The 21,171-nt window shown below is 39.4% G+C and overlaps 2 protein-coding genes across 2 annotated transcripts; both read right to left on the reverse strand.

Moving 5' to 3' along the window:
- Window positions 1–1,416: 1,416 nt before the first annotated feature.
- Window positions 1,417–17,782, reverse strand: CRYGN (crystallin gamma N). The gene is made up of 4 exons (XM_042476620.1): window positions 17,738–17,782; window positions 16,242–16,490; window positions 11,787–11,932; window positions 1,417–1,584 (listed from the first exon to the last, which is right to left on the reverse strand). The coding sequence occupies exons 1-4, from the start codon at window positions 17,756–17,758 to the stop codon at window positions 1,449–1,451; spliced, it is 552 nt and encodes a 183-aa protein (XP_042332554.1). The 5' UTR covers window positions 17,759–17,782; the 3' UTR covers window positions 1,417–1,448.
- On the reverse strand, window positions 5,966–9,855 carry LOC121935272 (uncharacterized protein PF11_0207-like). Its single transcript, XM_042476619.1, has 2 exons — window positions 9,223–9,855; window positions 5,966–8,966 (listed from the first exon to the last, which is right to left on the reverse strand). Exons 1-2 carry the CDS (start codon window positions 9,604–9,606, stop codon window positions 8,292–8,294), a joined length of 1,059 nt encoding a protein of 352 aa, XP_042332553.1. The 5' UTR covers window positions 9,607–9,855; the 3' UTR covers window positions 5,966–8,291.
- Window positions 17,783–21,171: the final 3,389 nt, after the last annotated feature.

Genomic DNA, 21,171 nt, shown 5'->3' on the forward strand with positions numbered 1-21,171 from the left:
TGAAATACTCCTAGAAGCCAAGATGACCAAATCAAGGTTGTTGTACTTTGGCCACATCATGAGAAGGAAAGAGTCATTAGAAAAGACAATAATGCTGGGAAAGGTTGAGGAAGAAGAAAGAGAGGAAGACCGCACACCAGATGGCTACTATAAATTAGGATGGTCACAGGCAAAACATAAATCAGAGCAGTGGAAGAGAGGGAGTCTTGGAGATGTCTCATCCACAGCCAAGGTCGGCTCAAGGGCAGTTAACAACACATCTGTTTTGATCATTTTGTAGCCCTTTGCGCACCATTCAAAACCCCCCTCCATAGCAGCTTTCATGTTCTGGAAGGGGCCACATTTGCTACTTGCCAGTGCAGAGGGGACAGAGTGGGGAAGCAGTTCAGACAATGAAGTTATGGCTGTTCTGGTTTCATTGTTGGAATTGCCTCTCCTCTCTGTCTTCTCCTCACTGACAAGAAGCAGGAGCAGGAGCATCTCTCCTAGGACTTGAAAGCTGCCATAGTGGGGAGAGGACATGGAATGTTTAAAGTAGGATCAGCCCATATCCTGAATCCTTTTCCATAGTGACATAAATAAGCATACATCCTGTTTTTAAATCTAATAAACATTATTAAAAAAATAAGCATACATCCATCTTACACATATCTGTGTACTTTTTGGGTTGTTTTGGAGGCTGGTATTCATCTCCTCCCAAGTCCCCCTAGGACATCCAAGCCCCCCTAGGACTCACTGTTCCACTGCAATAGTGTCGTTCCCCCCCCCTCCCCGGCAGCCATTTTGTTGCTGGAGAAGATAAGGCTGCATCATAAAACCATATGGCCATGTTCCTGTAGCCAGATACGCACTGATGGCATCATCTGCTAGAGAACCTCTGGAGAACCTTAGCAGATAGTTTTTGTGGGGTTTTCAGGCTATGTGGCCATGTTCTAGAAGAGTTTCTTCCTGATGTTTCGCCAGCATCTGAACAATACATATGCAAATCACTTCTGCCTTCCCAGGTTCACAAGTATACACACACACACCCATCTCCTTTCCAGGCAAGCATTCTCTGAAGATGCCAGCCACATAGCCCGAAAAACCCACAAATGTCAGCAACGTAGCTGTGTTGTTGTGAAGTTATACATCATAGCCTCTGATGCAGGATCTATACCCAAATCCTCAAATCACTAGAGTTCAAATAAGGCAGTTGTAGGCATGTTGTTTGCTCTTCATAAGTATATTGTTATATCAAGTATGAGCCTTTTCTCCCCACACAAATGAAGTCAACTTATCAACACAGCAACCAAAAGTGGTTCTTGCACATGCCACTTTCCCATCAGCCGCTGGCTTGGTCTGTCACTAGTCTACTTAGTAAGAAAATGGACAAACAAACTATCCAAACTTTTATCATCTTTATTTCAGAGATGAGCTTTGAAGGTTCATGATTAAAGTTTTCATCTTGATTAAAAATAGTTGATGACTCTTCTGATAGACTGGATGTTTGCGTTGGGAGCTTGCCACTCATGACAGCTACTGTAGTCACCCATCTCAACCATATACATCTGGCCCCGATAGTTAGGTTCCTCATACAACACCCACCTGAAATGGAAATAAAATCAGCAGTTTGAAGACAAGTAGATATTAGAAATAATGGAATGGAATGGAAATAAAATGGCTTATATTGTCAGAATACTTCAAGCAATATTCACAGATGGCTACAATATCATTTTAATCAGCCTGGCATCCTTCTGTAGGCTGTTAAAATGAGTATCCAGCTTGTTGGGGGCAATTAGCTTACACTTTGTAAACCACTTAGTACTTCGGTAAATGGTACAGAAATTTACTTGCTACTGCTAACCAAACGTCGGTGACTTCAATACGCCTCCTCCCCACGCCTCCTCTGGAGCAATGATTGAGGCGTGGGGAAAGTATGGTGTTTAGACTACATATGACCCCTGGGCTGTTTTATATCCTTTGATCCCACTAGTTTCCCCAAACAGCCTTCTTTCAGCAAAGGGATGAACTACCTTGCCTTGAAGCCTCCAGAAGCAACAACCCTGGCACTGTTTATATCAAACATTTTTGAAAACCTGAAGTGGACTTCTGTTCTTGTTTTTTGGCATTTTTGGCAGTCCGTGTAGTTCTCTGAGAGCTTCAGGGTTGGAAAATTGACCCATAGCTTCACCACAGTTGCCCAAAATTGCTCTAAATAGATGGGAAACAGTCCTTGCTATATCTTCTAGACCTTTTTCCCTCCATCATTTTGCTTGTCGCAACAAGCATTCTGCAACTCACATCTACTTGTCTACAAACTACTGATTTAGACCTTAACAAGTTCTGTTCATTTAAGCTAGATAGGAGGCAGTGATTTGTTGTTTCATTATTAAAGATGTTTATTGATGTGACCAAAGCTTAAGATGACTGTGTCATCATCAACTGCTGCCACTGTGAAGGCTCATTGTAAGCTCTTGTTCTTTTTGCATCTCACAGTCATTTTGCCTTACATATCTCTCCATATCTACATTCATCATCAATTATCATCATGATATCCTGCCTTTTATTCCAGAAGAGGGTCTTTTCAGCTCAAAGGACTCAATGGCCAAGATCCTCAACTAAGATAGTGCATAAATTTTTGTTCACAGAGTTGCATGACCATTGTACAACCACCTGATCAGTGAGTTGTGATGTTGCAGAAGCAACTGTGCACGAGCATTTGCAAGAACAATGCACAGTGTGCAATAATACACAATGTAGACATGCACCCATCTGCAGTGAACATGGGACCTTCTACAACAGGGATGAGGAAGGTATGGGTCATCAAATGTTGTAGGGCTACAACTCCCACTGATTCTAGCCAGTGAGGAATGCTGGGAGCCGTACTCCAATAACATATGGAGACTTATTTTGCTAATACAGCACCTGTTTTTCCCATAGAACAGAAATGGGTGGTTGTCTATACCCCACAAAAAGTATTTTTTCATGAAAGCCACATTACAGGCAGTGGATTCTCCATTGTCTTAAGTTGGGTGCCTACCTCTCAGGAGTATTTTAAGGGTTTGACTACTTCACATTGCACAATTACAGTACTGTGATTCCACTTTAACAATCACGGCTTCGTACCATGGAATCCTGGGATGCTAAATACTCTTCCCTAAACTGCAAATCGAAGGATTCTATAGGATGGAACCAGGACAGTTAAAGTGTAATGTGCAAGGAGGACCTTGTGAGTCCATGATATTGTAGGGCCTCAGTCCACATTTCAGAAGAAAGTATGCAAAGGGCTCTTGTAGTACCTTTGAGGCTGAGAGAAAGAAGTTGGTAGGCATAAGCATTTGTAGACTTAAGTCTACAGTACTTTCTTCAAGAGAAAGCCTTCCTTTCTGTCCCAGCGAGGCATTCGGCAGGCATGTTTGACCTTTCCGCCAGTGTGCCTACAAGTTTTGCTATTTTACCCTCCTTAGAGATGCTCTCTTGGCAGGAAAGTGTGATGTGTAAACCAGAACTCCAGCTGTGCCTTGCACAAGCCAAGCACTCCCTGGCTCCGATGCTGCTCTGGCTTCCCCCTCCCCTCTGCCTCTCTCAGGCGCACATCCGGCACATGCCTTCTGGTGTGTATTTCTTTGTCCAAGAAGAGTGCATGGTACAAAAGAAACCAGAAAATAACAACAAATTAGGCAGGGACATAATCACATTCCTTGAAAGAGGCTGAGACGCCAGCGATGATTTTCTACGCACAGAAAGGGAGACATGTTCCTCTCTCCAAAAGAAACTTCATTTCTGGTCAGAGAGATGATGACACTGCAGTCTTGCTTCTTAGTTTTTTTTCCTTTTTTTAGGGGAAAAGTTTCAAAGATGGGTGGGAGACAGGATAGGAGAGAGGCTGCTGGCAAAGGATCACAAAGGAATAATAATAATAATAATAATAATAATAATAATAATAATAATAATAATAATAATAATAATAATAATTGCACTATTGCAAGAAGGATATCATCTGTATTAATCATGCTCACCATAAAAAAACCCCTCATTAAATGGATCCTGTCATACCACATGCTGACTTTTGCTTTAGATTAGCAAAAATATCCGTAGATTTCTTGAACTAGAGAACAATGCTGCAATCTATTTATTAGCTGTATATTCATTTGAAGTTCTTTTCTTCAAACGTTTGTGTATGTCTTTTTTTTAATTTTATTTTTAGCTTTATTTAATATTTCAAAATATTTCCAATTCCAAAATATTCCGAGTATATATATCGAATAAATAGTACAGTATCATCTTCATTATACAAAGCCAATCAGAGGTAGAGACATATGATCAGTAGATATAATACAACCTTGCTCAGTCTTACAGTATGTATTTATCATGCTGTTCTCTGTTACAATTTGCTATGGTATGACTCTTTGTTTTCAAATATTAATATGTTCATACATTCGCAGCCTTTACGTTAACATAATTTCAAATTCAAAATGCCCTATTTTAACAAATTATTATCTATGATCCCTGTCTTCTTGTTATCTTCATACAGCAATCTTATTACATTTTTTTATTCCATCTTTTGTAGACATAGTCTTCAAAAGGTTTCCATGAATCATTTTTGTATACCTCATTTTTTAGTATAGCAGTTAATTTGTCCATAGCTTTAATTTCTATGACCTTTTACTGCTGTTAAACATCTTGGATAGCTTTGATGGTGTCAGGTACCATCTATTTGCAACTTTTAAGATATTTTCTTTAAGGTCCTGGGCAACCGTAAATTTAGCTGTTTTTTTCCAAGAATTTTTCCAGCTTTCTAACGTAATCGGATGCCCCACATCCTGTGCCCACCTTATCATATTGGATGTTATTATTTCAGATTCAAGCTCCCTTGTTGCTAGAAGTTTATAAAATTTCGAAATCTTCCCCTTATCCGTGTCCCAGAAGATTTTATCCAGCTCAGTTGGTTGTAATTCTAGTCCTTCCTTTATTAGATCCTCTTTAAATTTAGATTTGATTTGATAATACATAAACCATTGGACCTTGATTCCTCTGCATTCTAATTCTTGCCTGGATTTGATTTCTATTTCCCCTCTTATTGTTCTCTTGATTAAGTCCTTATATCTTATCCAGCTTTGTGCTTTTTCCCATCTGCCGAATAACGCCTCCTGTGTTGAAACCCAGTATGGTATCTTGAAATAAAACATAGACCTTATTGTTTTCCAAATTCAGTGGTGCCTCGGGTTACGAAATTAATTCGTTCCGCCATTCCTTTCGTAACCCGAAAATTTCGTAACCCGAAAAGGCTTTCCGTTAGCACTGGAAAGCCTATAGCTGCACTTTGCAGCATTTGAATTTCGCGCCGAAATGAATTTCGTAACCCGAAAAATATTTCGTAACCCGAAACAGTTTTTGCCAATCCAACTTTTTCGTATCCCGGAAATTTCGTAACCCGATCATTTCGTATCCCGAGGTACCACTGTTCTTAGAAGGGGCTTCCTGATAACGTGATTAACAAAGTCCTTATTAATTAAGTCTTTACGGTACCATAGGTACCCATGCCAACCATATCTCAGATTTGATGACTCAATATTTAACAAATTATTATTTTCTAACCTCACCCAGTCCTGCAACCAAAGTAACCCTGCTGCCCAAAAATACAATTTCATGTTTGGGAGAGCAGAGCCCCCCTCTTCCTTCCTTTTCCGTAGTATCTGAGCTTTTATCCTTGCCCTTCCGCCTTTCCACAAAAATTTGCTAATCTCCTTTTCCCATGTCAGAATTATCTTATCATTGTTAATTATAGGCAGATTTAAGAAGAGATACATTATCCTGGGGAGCACATTCATTTTGATGGTATTTATTCTTCCTAACAGCGACAGGTCCAATTTATTCCATCTCTGCATGTCCCTTGAGATCTGTCTCCATACCACTTTATAATTGTTTTCAAATAACTCTATATTTTTATTCGACAACCATATACCCAAGTACTTTGCCTTTTTTTTTAACTTCAATTCCTGATTTTATTGTCAATTTTTCTTCATCTTCCGTTCTCATGTTCTTAGTAATCAATATACTCTTGTTTTTGTTTATCTTGAATCCTGAAAAAAACCCAAATTCTTTCATTTCTCCTAAAACATGGTCAATACATTTGATTGGATCTTCTAGTATTAATAGCATATCATCAGCATATGCCCGAAGCTTGTATTCAACACCTTTTACCTTTGCACCCGTAATTGTATTGTTCGCTCTTATAGAGTTGTTCAAGACTTCTAGTGCCATAATAAAGAGTAGTGGTGAAAGGGGGCATCCTTGTTTTGTACCCTTCTCTACCTTAATGCAATTTGTCTTTTGTCCATTTACTAAAACTTGAATCTTTTGATCAGTATATAGTTGGGCAATATTTGATAACCATCTGCATCCAAACCCCATTCTTTTCATAACCTCAAACATAAATTTCCATCTTAGATTATCGAACGCCTTCTCAGTGTCTACCAGCATTAATGCCATTTTTTTGTCATTATGTATTGTATAGTGCTCTATTATATTCAGGATGGTGCGTATATTAGATCTTACATGCCTTCCTGGCAAGAATCCATTTTGGTCTGTATGTATGATATCTTTCAATACGCTTTTCAATCTGTTTGCCAAGATTCCTGTATAAATTTTTGAGTCTATATTTAAGAGTGCAATGGGTCTATAGCTAGCGAGCTCAGTGCTATCTTTACCCTCCTTAGGAATTAAAGTCACATTTGCCAAGTTCCATGTGTCAGGCACACCCTCATCTGTTATGTTGTTGAATACTTTCTCTAGTTCCCTGGCAATCTCTTTTACAAATGTTTTATAAAACAAGGCCGTGTAGCCGTCTGGCCCGGGTGCTTTCCCCTCTTTCAAGGCTTTTATTCCTTTCACTATTTCCTCCTCCTGTATAGGTTTTTCTAATTCCTCAATTTGTTGTTTTGTCAGTTGTATTATGTTTTTTCTATTAAGAAAGTTACTTAATTTTTTATCATAATCCTCCTCCTTGGTGTCCTTATCTTCTTTAAATACATTTGTGAAGTATTCTTCAAATGCTCTTATTATCTCTTCCTGTTGGGTTAGTGTTTTTTGGCCTGTCTTAATTTCACTAATCATCCGTTTTTCAGTTTCTTTTTTTAATTTGTACGCTAGCCATCGTCCCGATTTATTAGCTCCTTCAAAGTGTTGTTGTTTGATTCTCATTAACTTAGCTGCGATCTCTTCCGTGTTTGCCAGTCGTATTCTGTTTTTTAGAATTACATATTGATTTTTCAAATTATTACTGTTTTTATGTATTCTCATTTTCTCCTCTATTATCTTTAATTCTTGCAAATCTTTTTTTAGTTTTACGTCCTTCTGTCTTTTAATTTCTGAACCCCTTTTAATTAACATCCCTCTTATCACTGATTTGAAGGTGTCCCATACCACCTTACTTTTCATTCCATTTGTATTATTTTCCTTAAAAAATTGTTTCATTTCCTCTTTCATAGTTTCCACAAATTTGGAGTCTTTAATCAAGTTCTCATTTAATTTCCATGTTCCTATCATTTTTCTAAAACCCAGATCTATTGTTAGTTCTATTAAATTATGATCAGATAATAATCTAGGCGCTATTTCCATCCTTTTGAGTTTTGTTGTCAATTTTTTTGTTGTGAAGAACATATCCAAACGGGAAAACGAGTTATGTGTCCCAGAATAAAACGTGTATCCTTTTTTCCCCTTATTAAGATGTGTCCATACGTCCGTTAATTCATGCTCCTCTAACAGCTCAAAAAACGTGTTAGGGAGTTTTCCTTGATTATTTTGAATTTTCTTATTAGATTCCCTGTCCCTTTTGGGTTTCAAAACCCCATTAAAGTCTCCTGCTAAGATTAGGTTGTCAGTACTACATTCACACAGTTCCTTATTTAGATTGAGAAAAAATATGTCCTTTCTTTCAAGTGGTCCATAGATACATGCAATTTTGATTTTTACGTTGCCCACCACGACTTCAACTACTACAAATCTTCCTTCTTTATCCTTAACGATTAAATTTGACTCAAATTTTCTGCTTATATAAATAGCGACCCCTCTTCTTCACTTGTTTTCATCAGATGAAAAATACAAACATCCTAATTTGGGGTTTCTCAAACATTTTATCTCATTGTTTCTAATCTTTGTTTCTTGTAAACAGATTATGTCATAGTTGTTTTTTTCTAAATAATGAAAGGTCTCTTTCCTTCTGTGACTTTTATTTAACCCTCTCACATTAAAAGAACAAATTTTTAATGTCATAATTATGAGGTTTTCTATAAACCAACAATCTAAGTTAATCAATACAATTCGTCAGAGTTTGAGTCTCTGCTAATATCCTGCACCGCAGGGTCTAAGTCTATTAACGAGACTTCCTGCACATCTAAATCTTTGTCCCCCTTGATTCCCTGGGTATAGCTTGTTTCCTCAAAGACTAATTCGGCACTACTTTTATCATCTTTCTTCTTTTCTTTTTCTTTATCTTCCTTCTCTTCCTCTTTCTTTTTCCTCGCTATCAGTTTCTTGTATATGTCTTTTGCTTTTTCTATTGAATTGATTCTGTATCTTTTTTGACCGTAAGTTAGTGAGATGCCTTCTATTCTCTCCCACCTGTACCTAATGTTTAATTTTTGCAGTAACTGGGTTAAAAATCTGTATTCCTGCCTTTTCTTCAGAATGTTAGCTGGTAAGTCTCTAAATACTTCAAGCTCTTTACCATCTATAACTAGTCTTTCTTCATAATTTAACTGGCATAGTTTTTCTCGTATTCTAGAATTCGTAAAGCATAAGACAATATCTCTAGGCAGGTTCCTCTCTTTGGCAAAAGTCGAATTAATCCTGAATGCTTTTTCAAACTGTAAATCTAAGGTCTCGTCCGGTATATCCAAATAGCTAGCTAACTCCGGGAGTAATTGTATAATAAGATTTTCGTTTTCCTTTTCAGGGAGTCCTCTAATTTTCACACTTCTGTCCCTATACAGTGGTACCTCGGGATACGAAATACCCAGGTTACGAAATTTTCGGGATACGAAAAAATCCCATAGGGAATCATTGTTCCGGGTTACGAATGTTTTTTCGGGTTACGAAAAAACTTTTGGTGCTTTTTTCGGCTTTTTCGCACGGAATCGCGGCTTTTCCCCATTAGCGCCTATGGCAATTCGGCTTACGAAGGCTTTTCGGGTTACGAAAGCGGCCGCGGAACGAATTAATTTCGTAACCCGAGGCACCACTGTACCTAATTTCCTGGATCAAAATGTTTTGTTTATCTGTTTCCCTGTCTTTAGCTAACCGTTCCGTTTTCCTATCCAATTCTTTAGTTCTAACTACAACTTCTTCTACTTCTGTTCTTAGTTCCACAACATCCTTAGACATCCCATCTATCTTTTTCGACAGTTCCCCAATTTCCTTGTGTACGTCCAGTCTTATCTCCTCTCTTGTATCTTTAAGTTCCTGTCTAATCTGCACTTTAAAATCTCTTAACTCTTTCAATATTGTCATAGCTATATCTGGCTTATCAGATGTCTCCAATGAACCCCTCCTAGAGTTGGAGAAGATTCTAGTTTGTGTTGGAGCCTGTGGCTGTGTCTGCGTTCTGGATCTGATACCTGCCGCCATTATACCAAATCGATTCTATCTGAAACCTTTACTATTTTTTATAGAATCCTCTGTCTACTTCTTTTATCACTTTGATACAAAATAACCAAAATATGTTCACAAATTTAAATTTCTATGTCAACCATGAACCTTACTTATGTGGCCTGTTTCAAGCACTAAAGAGCATACTCAGTGTCCGGTAATTGTTAGGTCTTAGCACTGGTTGGTAATTGAAATTAAGTAATTTAGCTGTTGATGTTAAAAAGAGAAAAAGAAAGGGTAATTAGACTAACGCTAATAGCAGTCTATAATGGCAACAGCTGCCCTGCAACCTTCTTTCCCCTCACAGACCTTGCCTCCCTTGTGTATGTCTTTTAACCCTAGGGAAATGCAAGGGTTTTGGGGACTTTAGAGGAAGCAAAGATGTGGATTTGGGTCTTTTTCAAAACAGACAGCTTCAGGGGTGAAGCAATGGAGAGAGGTATAATGAAGATTTTGCTCCCCCAAAAGAATCCTGCTCCCCTCCAATGCATTCTCCAAATCTCTAACACTTCAGTAACTTTAAACTTCACTTGAGCATTTAGAAATATAGTCTAGGTATCCAAAGAAAAGGAGTAGGAAAAGTGACCGAGGGAATGTGAAGATTCTAATTACTAATGTAAGAGTTTTGGATGTGAATAATTTCCAGTGTTTCAGTCTCTGCAATACTAGAAATCTGAGAAATGAAGGAAGATTTCATATGGAAGGGCAGAAGTCATATCTGACCAGCCAATGCCTCCATCTCTCTCCCACCCCAGCTACAAACCTGGACAGCTTTGAAAGTATGCCAAGAAAAGAGAAGGGAGAGAGAAGAAAAGAACTTCAAATGAATATAATTATTTATGAAATAAATCCAGCTAAAAAGGAAAACACCTGTGAAAAAGAGTGAAATCAAGCTGAGTGAAACTACAAGATGAGCTACAATAAAGGAATAACTGCATATTATTCATTTATTAAGCACCTAGATGATTTTAAAATATTACCTGCAGGACTGAGGCATGCTGATTATCAATGAGGTTTCTTGGCATTTCAAAGACAGCCTAAGAAGAACCGACACAAATTGCTGTCTGAAACTCTGGTTCCCACCTCTAGTCTCAATTCTTAAAAGTTATCATGTTTTGTCTGGCTCCAAAGTCAGCTGGACTGAGACCAAATATTTATTTTAGCACCTTCTCTTCCTCAGAGGGAGTTTGCCTTTGCCTTTCTCTGAGGCTGAGAGTGTGTGACTCAGCCAAGGTTACCCAGTGAGTTTCCATGGCCAAGTGAGGAGTCATACCCTGGTCTCCTGGGGTCCCAGTCCAACACTCAAACCACTACACCATTCTGGTTCTCATAGAGCCCTGAAGCTACCACAAGCACAAAAGAGTTACAGCTATAACACAAAAGCAATTAAATTAACCTTGTTAGTACAATCACACTGTTATGTAATTTATTGTTGTTGTGCACCTTCCAGTCGTTTCCAACTTATGATGACCCTAAAGCAAACCTATCATGAGGTTTTCTTGCCAAGATTTGTTTGGAGGAGGTTTGCCATTGCCTTTCCCTGAGGCTGAGAGCATGTGACTTGCCCAATGCTACTCAGTGGGTTTCCTGCAGGGAATCAAACCCTGGTCTCCAGAGTTGTGGTCCATTGCTCAAACCACTACACCACATTGGCTCTCAAGATGTCATTACACCTTAGTTATTGAGGAAACAAACCAATTACATGCATCCATATATATTTTAAATTGTTATTTCCAATTTACAGGAAACAAATGTACTTAATAATAAAGAAGTAATTAAAAAGAGATGTTTCAAATGTAACGGGAAGACTACTTGGTCACATATTTTACACCATCTTTAGTTTCATTACTATAATGGATACTCCTTGGTTTGAATTTATTAGCACCATGCACATGTGTAAATTTCCTTTACAACGGCAGTTTGTACTGTTTTGAACCTTGTGCAATGGATGTATTAAGTTCATGGTTACATTAGTGGAATTCCACAAGTAAAGCTGTTTAATGTGGAGCTAAAATCCTATTGTTAGTTCCAACTAGAGGAGAGCTGTTCAGTCAATTGGCTTTGCCTTTATGTTAACCCACCAGCATACGGTTTGTCTGCTACACAGGATCAAGGAGGAAGGGCAGCCATATTACCTGAATGTCCGTTATGCTACTTACGCTCCGTCCCCATAGACTTTGATGGCATTGATCCAGTTCTTGGGCCAGCCTTGCCTACTCAAGTAAGAGCAGTCTTCGGTGAACTCCTCACTGCAGCCACTAAAATGTCTCCCTTCATATACTTCTATTCGATAATGCTCTCCATGCTGTAGATAAGGATAAGACAAAATTAGTTTTCAAAAAAACTACAACAAAAGAACAAAACAACAACCTCCTAAAAAACAATATTTATCACATATAAGAAAAACAATACTGTATTCTGTACACAATATAGAAAAAGGATTTGTCATATATTATCAATGTATTATTTGGCCCATCCTCTCCTTTTTGTTGTCATTGCTGTGTGTCTTCAAGTCATTTCTGACCTACAGCAACCCCAAGGCAAGATCATGGGGTTCTTGGGGTTTTTTTGGAAAAAATTGTTCAGAAGGAGACTTTGACTTCCTCTGAGGCAGAGATTGGCGGGGTACAGACTGCCAGAAAGAGGCAGCTCCTGGCTGCCTCTATTTTTCATGTAGCCGCGCTGCAGCAACCAAATTGCGTGGCACGGTTGCGCGGAAAAAAGGAGCACTGAAAAGCGGCTCCTTTTTGCACCGCTGTAAACAGCTGGTGGTGGCGCGAGCACGTTGCTGCTGCGCGGCTTCATCTGGACACTGCGCAGCAGTGACATTATAGTTGTGTGCACTGTCTGGATGGTGTCAAACAGCTATGACATCATGGCAATGTGCTAGGGTTGCGGGGCATGTGCACGCGCCGCCCTGAGGGAACCCTAGCACGTCGCCATGACACCGCAAAGGGTCCCTCTGTACAGGACCAATGTGACTTACCCAAGGTCACCCAGTGGGTTTCCATGGCCAAGCAGGGATTCAGACCCTGGCCTCCAGAGTCCTAGTCCACTATCAGACCACTACACCATGCTGGCTCTCTTCTCCCTTTTTTACATGCCAGCAATTTATAGTGTGGTCTGTCTATTTTGCAAAATAAATTGTTGAGGGTTTGCAAGTGTTTGGGGTCCAGAGGCTCATGGGAAAGCTCTTAGGGAAAACCTGGCCTCTGGACCCCAAACACTCACCTACAGGACTTCAAATCAAGACTGGGAGCCAGTGTATGGCGTGGTTGAGGTATTTGAACACAAACCCTCAACAATTTATTTTGCAAAATAGACAGACCACAATTTATACGATTTATTATTATTATTTTTAGTAGTAGTAGTAGTAGTAGTAGTAGTATCCTGCCTTTCCCCCAAAATTGGGGCTCAAAGCAGCTTACAGTATAAAAACTTGCAAAAGTGACAATTAAAATGGAAGTAAAGTATTACAATATTACAGAAACGTTCAGAAATGCAGACATCCAAAGAAAGGGGACAGGTAAAGTTAACAAAGAAATGCAAACACATAAGATATAGAAAGGTCTAGATGCAAAATATTCCCAATGTCTTACTCTCTTCAATGCTGGAAATTTGGGAAAGAAGACAAATTTTACATCCAACCCTACAGCCTGTCACTATTCAGATCTTGCAGGTGGGGGTAGTTTGTTCCTGCAATAAACCACCAATGTGAAAGCAATAAACACACACACACACACACACACACACACAGACACCCATCGAGGAATAAATGTTTTAAAACCTAAAATGAAAAATGCTCAGAGCAAAAGACAAGGCCACAGTGTCACCTTTGATATCTGCAAATGACCCAGATATGCATACGTAGGGAAAGGAAATGAGAATGCCGCCAGGGACAGAAATATTAGGAAGGTATTCCAAGATACACAGCTCTCGAGACTGTTTGCCTTAAAACCCAAAATCAAATTTTCCTTAAGTTTTCAGTCAAGACTGTGATTATTTACACAGGATAAATGCTGTGATGTTATTAAACTGAGGGAAGACGGAGGAAAAATAAACCTCTCCCCCTTTTCCTCTTTGGTTTCTGCAGCCCAGCTATGCAAGTTGAAAGGGTGAAATGAGGTCATGTCCTTTAGGAATCCCACCCCCAGCCTACTTTTGTTCTGTATGAGATTCACAGACAGGTATTATTTTCTTCATTTAAAAATAAAAAACAAAAAACCACACTGTTAGGTTCCATGATATCTGATAGGTTTATAAAAGGAATTACACAGGAGACGGCTCAGTTTAAGGTATCAAAGAGGTTACAAAATCTTTGCAGCTGTGAAATCTTGCCGAAGCCCAAAATGGCTGATGGTGGTCAAAAAAGAACCCAATAGTAGTAGTTCTTCCCAACTACTACACTTTCTTCACAGAGTAAGGGAAAGGAGAGCGTGAAAACACTCCTGGATATGAAAGGGCCTGTGTGGGATTCATTTAGGTCAGAGAAAGGCAATCTGATTTTAAAAGGGCTTAAGGCATACTCTCCAACTTCCCTGATGTGGCTGGGACAGTCCTAATTATTCCTCTGCCATCCCACTTTTTCAGCTATTTTGAAAGTGTCCTAGTTTCTCTGTCTCTATCCCATTTCCCCCCTTTGCACTTTGGTCACTGCAAATTGATGCTGAAGTGCAAAGCAGTTAGTGCTCAATTAAGCAGGGAGGCAAGGAGAACCAGGGACTGAATCTTGAATAAATAAATAGGTTTATTTATGTCACAGATCAGAGGATGGCAGAATCCCGATCTTTCTAGCTGGCTTAGGCAAAAGCAAAGTGCTGCAGCCTCCCCTAGCTAATGTGTTCATTCTTATTAGTAATGTTTGTCATCTTAACCACACTCTCATGTTGTTTGACTACAGGTGTTCCAGTTTTTGTCTGTGAAATGTTGGAGGGCATGGGAGAGGTGTTGGTTCAGGGGGTGAGATGTGCATTGAGAGTATGGATAACTCTGGCTTGTAGTCAAGAGTGAAGAACCACATCACAACCAAAACCCAAGGTACAAGCAAGGTTTATTTGGAAGAGAAAATCCATTGCTGTCCAAGAGTATCCACTAGCCAACCTAGGTAGGTAGAGTGAGACCAGGGACTGGAGGTACTTCACTACGAAGTTACCATCTGCTCTGCCATGGCTCAGCAGATGGATTAGCTGTCCACAGATCCTAAAAGCTGCAGAACCTATCTAGCACATTCCATTTATGTAACAAACCAAATAGCCACTGATGAGCATTGGTGGTCACTACAGGGATTTCATGCTCCTCCAGATGTTGTTGGACTCCAACCCCCATCAGCCCTAGAAAACATGACCAATGGACTCAGGAGAGTTAAAAATTGCAATCTAACATCTGGAAGTCTCTGGGTTCTCTAGCCCTGCAGACATTGGAGGTGTAACCTCTTTTTTGGATTACAGTTTCTAGAATTAACCAGATAGCATTGACAGTGGCCATGTTGGATGAGATATTCTGGGAGCCATAGTCCTGAAAAGGTAATGCTCCCAAGCTATTCCTCAGACCGAATCCCTTCCACAGTATGCATTACGTTTTACCTGTGGTACTCATGAACTTTACAACAACTTGGTTGGAAAGCATATTTTTGAAGTAAGTGATGTTGGTAAATTAAGACTGCAAGCCTATGTATGCCCAGTTACAGGAGAGAAAGCCTTATTGAACTCAGTTGGACTCAATTTCTGAATGGACACTTAGAGTTGCACTGTAACATGTTTTCCATTACAAAATCACATTTATTACATCACAAAGGAACAGCTTGTGCTCACTATAGAGAGGCTTTGATTCAAAGATATCTGGCCATACTTACTATCAGGAAAAGTAGTTAATGGAAGATAGAAGCAAAGGAAGACATTCAGTAGTATGTTGTACGCTGCACATGTTTTATTTATGTGCAGACACACTAGAGTTAAGGTCCTAGATCATATGTTGTACTTGGGAAGTATAAATCTATGTTCCCATAGTTATATGATGATTGCCCGACATCTACCTCTTGCCTCAGCACCAACATTGTGCAACCAACTGTGTATCTGCCAATGTGTCTGCTTGAAATTCCATTGCACAATGGGGAATGCACAGTGGCTGTTTCTACAATTCAACTGAAGAAAGTGAAAAATTGAAGGCATGAATGAATAATTTCATGCCATCCAAAAACGTACAGCTGCATGACAGGAATCCTGGTGATTAGTCCCAACTAGAGGAGTCTAATTGACTCAACCGTTGAATGGTAAATCAACATGTAAGTAAATCAAATTGGTTCAAGGGCTCTCCTCTAGCTGGGACTAACTACAAGATTCTGGACCATGTCAAATGTCTACAATTGTGGACCTCCATTGATGCATCCATGAACTGAGCACATTAACTGTACAATGGCCAAAAGAGTAAGATGTCTCCATCTAGAATCTGGGGAGGTGTAAGAAGGGGTTGCGCAGAAGTGGAGATCTGAAACTGGAAAAATGAAGTGCAAGTGTGCATACTTTAAAATCCTGATAGATTTCCCCCCAAAAGGAAACAGAAGGAGAAAGCATCAGAAAATGAGTCTCACTTATCAATGGTGGAAAAGGTGCACTAACCATTCCAATTGGCTTACAGGATCCGATCCGGTCATTGTGTGCATTCCAGTGGTAAAAGCTGGGATATACGCCATGCTCCAGGATATATTGCTGGCCTCGATAATCCGCATAACTAAAGCAGACCCAAGCTCCAGTTTGTACGCAGATGGAATTGACTTGGTTTGTGAAGCCCCATTCCTGGAAATTATGGCAGGGCCCACAGATCTCCAGCTTTTTGCCTGTAAAGCATTTGCCATCATAGAAAACAATCTGCAAGGAAGATGTTCCATCCATTGAGTGAAAGATACTATCATGGGTCCATAAGCTGCTCAGTCCCAACACCCTATGGTATTCCTTTTTAAATTATTATTTTTTACATTAACAATATAATTGAGAATCAAATTAATATACATTCAGGAAATAAAAAGACAGAAATAAGAAAAATAGAAAAAGGAGGGAAAATGGAAAAGAAAAAAGAGATATAACTAATACGCAATATTATTTATTATTAGAGCAATAGAGCTCTGATCTGCCAGCCATGACACACACACACACATATATATGTATATGTATATGTATGTATATATATATAATGTTCCTGCAATGTTCCGTATTTACTCTCCGGTTCTTTATCCATAATACTCAACACAAACATTTCTGGTAACATTACAAAATCCACCTTTAAAATTTTGGGAATTAACCAGCAACTGTTCGCCTTCTTCCAAGTCCACCGCATATGAAAAAAGGAGTCCACCTTATCTTGACATCCCCAACATTGGTTTGAAACATTCTGGGACATTTTTGACAACTTGTTTGGAGTTAGATATCATCTATACATAATCTTATACAGGTTTTAAATCACCTCACAAAGTCAGTTTTAAGTCTTTAATCCACATTGCCCCTTTACAGCCATATAATCACTATGCCCAAAGTTTTGAGTCCACCCTTATCATATAGTCTCTTACAGGTTCATCTTGTGTCTCTAGTTTCAGAAGCCATTTATACACTTTTTTAATTACATGGTCTTCATTGGTATTCCAAGCACATGGCATTTACTGCCAGATGGGTTTAATTTTGCATCCAAGGAGAGAGAGAGAGAGCTAAAAGGAAGCTGGAAGAATATCGTTAAGCAGAAATTACAGCTCAACTCCAGTTTACAACACTGTGTGTGGTGCATAATACAAACTCTCTCTTGGCCTTTTGTAAACACCATTGTTTCAAATTGTATGTTTGGATTAATTGGGGTATGTTCCATATTTCTCAGTCACCCTCACTCCTCTCTTTAAGTCACCAGATCCTTGGAGTTTAAGGGAATGTCCCCTTATTTCAGACCACCCTGGCTGTATTGTAATTCCCACTCCAAAAGGCGACACAAATCCACAGGATTTCTAGGGTCTTGGTCTGTTGACCCATCCCACCTCCTGCTGTCATATTAAAGTTTAATTTTCCATCTCACACACAAAAAATTCTAAACTGTAAGCAAAGTATGAAAGTAATTTTAAAAAAAAGTTACTTACTTTTCCTGAATACTGAGACATGATTTTTGTAGTGATCTATCTGATGCTCACACCGAAGCTGATTCTCAATCGGGGTTTGCAGAGCCACTGGAAACTATACTGTCTATCAGTGATGATGAGACCAGTTTGGGGTCATAAGGCCTGGCAAACAATGCAATGCAGCAATGATTTGTGCTTAGCTGGCAAGAACCGCATGCTTCAGCCGCTGCTGATACGGGAGTTTTAATTTAAATAAGATACTTTGACAAAAGATCGGGTTTCGAGTCGTGAGCGCTGTACTTGTACAGTTCCCTTCAGATAAGTTTATTTGAACAGGTAACAATGAAATCATAGAAAAGGTGACAAACTCTTCCACATCTATAGTTTTTTGTGGGTTTTTCGGGCTATGTGGCCATGTTCTAGAAGAGTTTGTTCCTGACGTTTCATCTGCATCTGTGGCTGGCATCTTCAGAGAATACTGGCAAGGAAGAGAGTGGGTCACACAGTATATATATATATATATACACCCACTTTCTTCCTTGCCAGTATTCTCTGAAGATGCCAGCCACAGACGCTGGAGAAACATCAGGAATAAATTCTTCTAGAACGTGGCTACATAGCCCGAAAAACCTACAAAAACTATGGATGCCGGCCATGAAAGCCTTCGACTTCACATCTTCCACATCTTTTGTTTCCCCTTAATACAGCCAAGTACACTTCCATTTAAGCTTCTCCTTCTGGAGTCCACAGCCTGTGTTTTCAGAAGCTGCTTTAGAAATTATGAAGATGTGATGTCACCTTTATATTGACCCAGACCATTGGTTTATTAAGCCAGATTCTGCCTGTTTTGACTTCAGGTTTTCCAAGGCTTATGCCAGAAATCTTTCACATCCCTGCTATCAGTGAATCCAGTGATTAGACCTACATATGCACAACATAGTACTATCATCAATCTATCATCCTTCACCAGAAGACCAGTACCACCTTATTGCCCTCTCTGGAGATTGTCTTGAATTCTTCACATAAAGACCCAGGGGAGGCATATGATTCAACAGTAGCCATGGGGGGGATGCCAGATCTAGAGCATTATGCACAGCTTGTACAAGAGTAAAGTGTTAACAGGAGAGCAGCCATGCTTTGATTTATATAGCTTAGTGTATGAATTGCCCCTCTGCTACTTTGCTACCCGAGCTTTACAGAGTATACGATCACCTAGCCATTCTCTTGATTTGAAACCTATACATTTATGCTGTACACAGAACCACTAAGGTTCAAAGGCATACCAAAAAAAGTGCTTCCTCTTAGTTTTCTTATTATCCTTTGTTTTCCAGGAATGGTTCTGTGCTATACAAAACAACAACAAGGCTTCTATGCCCAGGCTGGTTCTGTGGCTCCCTCTTGAACATAACAGCTCTACTGGGTCAAACCAAAAGCCTTATTAGTTCAGCATTTGGTGCTCACAATAGTCAGCCAAATGCCTGTAGAAAACTCAGAAGGAACAGCATCCTCCTTCTCATGTTCATCAACAAATGGCACCAAGAAGCATAATATCAGGCATTATCTATAATCATCAAAATTATTAGTCTTCTGCTCCATGGATTTTAAAGAATCTTAGAATTATACAACAAGGGGCATTTCTTTCAACCTCCTGCCATGCAGGAATACTGAAGTAAAGCACTCTTAAGAGGTGGTCACCCACCTTCTGTTTAAAACCCCCGAAGAGATTCCACAAGCCTCTGAGGCAGTCTATTGCATTTCTGAATGGTTCTTCCAATCAGGTTCTTTCTAATGTTGGGGTAGAATCTCTTTTCTTCTGATTTTAATCCATTTGTTTGTGTTGTCCAGAACAGCAGAAAACAAGCTCACTCCATCTGCTACATGACATCCTTTGCCGTATTTAAATATGGCTATCATACCACATCTCAATCATATCTTCTTTAAGCTAAACATGCTCAGCTCCCTAAGCCGCTCTTCACAGGGGTTTGTTTCCAGACTTTTTGTCATCTTGGTTGCCTTCCATATTCCTTCTTGTCAAAATTCTTACTGTTAAGGGGGCAAAATGTTTAGCCCAGAAGTGGGGAGTATTGGTCAGAAGTGTTGAGTAGCAATGCAGCAGTGCTTTTGTCCTTCTGTTGTATAGCATTCCTTGCCTGATGTAGAAGAAAAACCTAACCCAGATGTCAAAAGGCCATATCCACCAACACACAGCTTCTCTGGCTTCATGGCTGGCTTGAAGATCCTATAGCTCAGTGATAGCCCACTTTTGGGCCTCCAGATTTGGTTGACTGGGATCTCCCATTAGATCTATCCAGGCAAGGCAACAATGAAGTACTATGGGAGTTGTAGTCAGAAACGTCTAGCAGGAAAACCATTGCCTACGTCTACAATAGTCCAACTGCATGTTTTAGCTAGAAAAAAACAAACCCTAGCTTAAAGTTTCTAAGCTGGCTTTTTCTAATGGATGTAGGTTCATTCGTCTATTATTTCACATTTCATAGTTCTGGTTGTCTAAAAAGTGATATCTATTATATCCAGTGAAGCATTTACAGTGTATCTTTTCATAGCGTTACTCAAAAGAAGGCAGAGGGGATGAGGGGTTCCCCACCAACTGTGTCAGCTTCTATTTAAATGTTGGGGCAGTTGTTCAACTCAAGAAAGCTTGCAAGAGGCTTGGTAAAACTGAGGATTGTTTCCACCTATTTATACTAGTACTGAAAGAGTAGGACTCTAAGTTTGGGTGGAAAAGAAGACTTTCCTTTAGAAATATGCAGGACTCCAACCAAACACATGATAGTAATTCATACCGATATAATCTATTTGTTCAACTTGTATGTAGAAAATATACAAAGAGCAGATTTAGACTCAGAAGGATAAGGAGTGAACATAGGTAAACATCACCGATCTAAGCCACGCAGATGAGACCATACCATTGGAGGAATATATCAGAGCCTTGGAACAATTACAAAGGGACGTTAAAGAAGAAAGTGCAAAGGCAGGCTTACTGCTGAACATATAGAAATAAAAAAATAATGACCACAGAGGATCTACATAAATTCAACCGAATGGGGAAACTGAAATAGCCAAAATTCCCATACCTTGGATCCAACATTGATCAGAATGGAGACTGTAGCAGAGAAATACTACATGAAAGATGCCCATCCAACCTCTGTTTAAAGATGCTCAAAGGAGGAGTTCCACTGCCCTCTGAGGCAGCCCATTCCACTGTTGAACAGTTCCTACAGTAAAGATGTTCTTCCTAGTGTTTAGGTGGAATCTCTTGCAATTTAAATCTATTGGTTCTTGTTTGTGTCTCCAGAGCAGCAGGAAACCAGCTTACTCCATTTTCTACATGATCATTCAATGCTTGAGTGCCCAGTTAATTCTAATACCTTCCAGAACAAAACAGACTGCCTCATATTAAAAACCAAGCTGTTGTTGTTGTTTCACCCCTTTCT

This window comes from Sceloporus undulatus, chromosome 6 (assembly GCF_019175285.1).
Source record: "Sceloporus undulatus isolate JIND9_A2432 ecotype Alabama chromosome 6, SceUnd_v1.1, whole genome shotgun sequence".
Taxonomy (NCBI): domain Eukaryota; kingdom Metazoa; phylum Chordata; class Lepidosauria; order Squamata; family Phrynosomatidae; genus Sceloporus; species Sceloporus undulatus.

Coding starts and splice junctions, on each gene's coding strand:
- LOC121935272 (XM_042476619.1), bottom strand. CDS start 9,606: ATGGCGGCAGGTATCAGATCCAGAACGCAGACACAGCCACAGGCTCCA. Junction 8,967..9,222: donor TGATCCAGGAAATTAGGTAC/AGTGGTGCCTCG, acceptor GTACCACTGTAT/AGGGACAGAAGTGTGAAAAT.
- CRYGN (XM_042476620.1), bottom strand. CDS start 17,758: ATGTCTCAGTATTCAGGAAAA. Junction 16,491..17,737: donor TGTCTCAGTATTCAGGAAAA/GTAAGTAACTTT, acceptor TCTTCCTTGCAG/ATTGTTTTCTATGATGGCAA. Junction 11,933..16,241: donor CCTGTAAGCCAATTGGAATG/GTTAGTGCACCT, acceptor CCTTATCTACAG/CATGGAGAGCATTATCGAAT.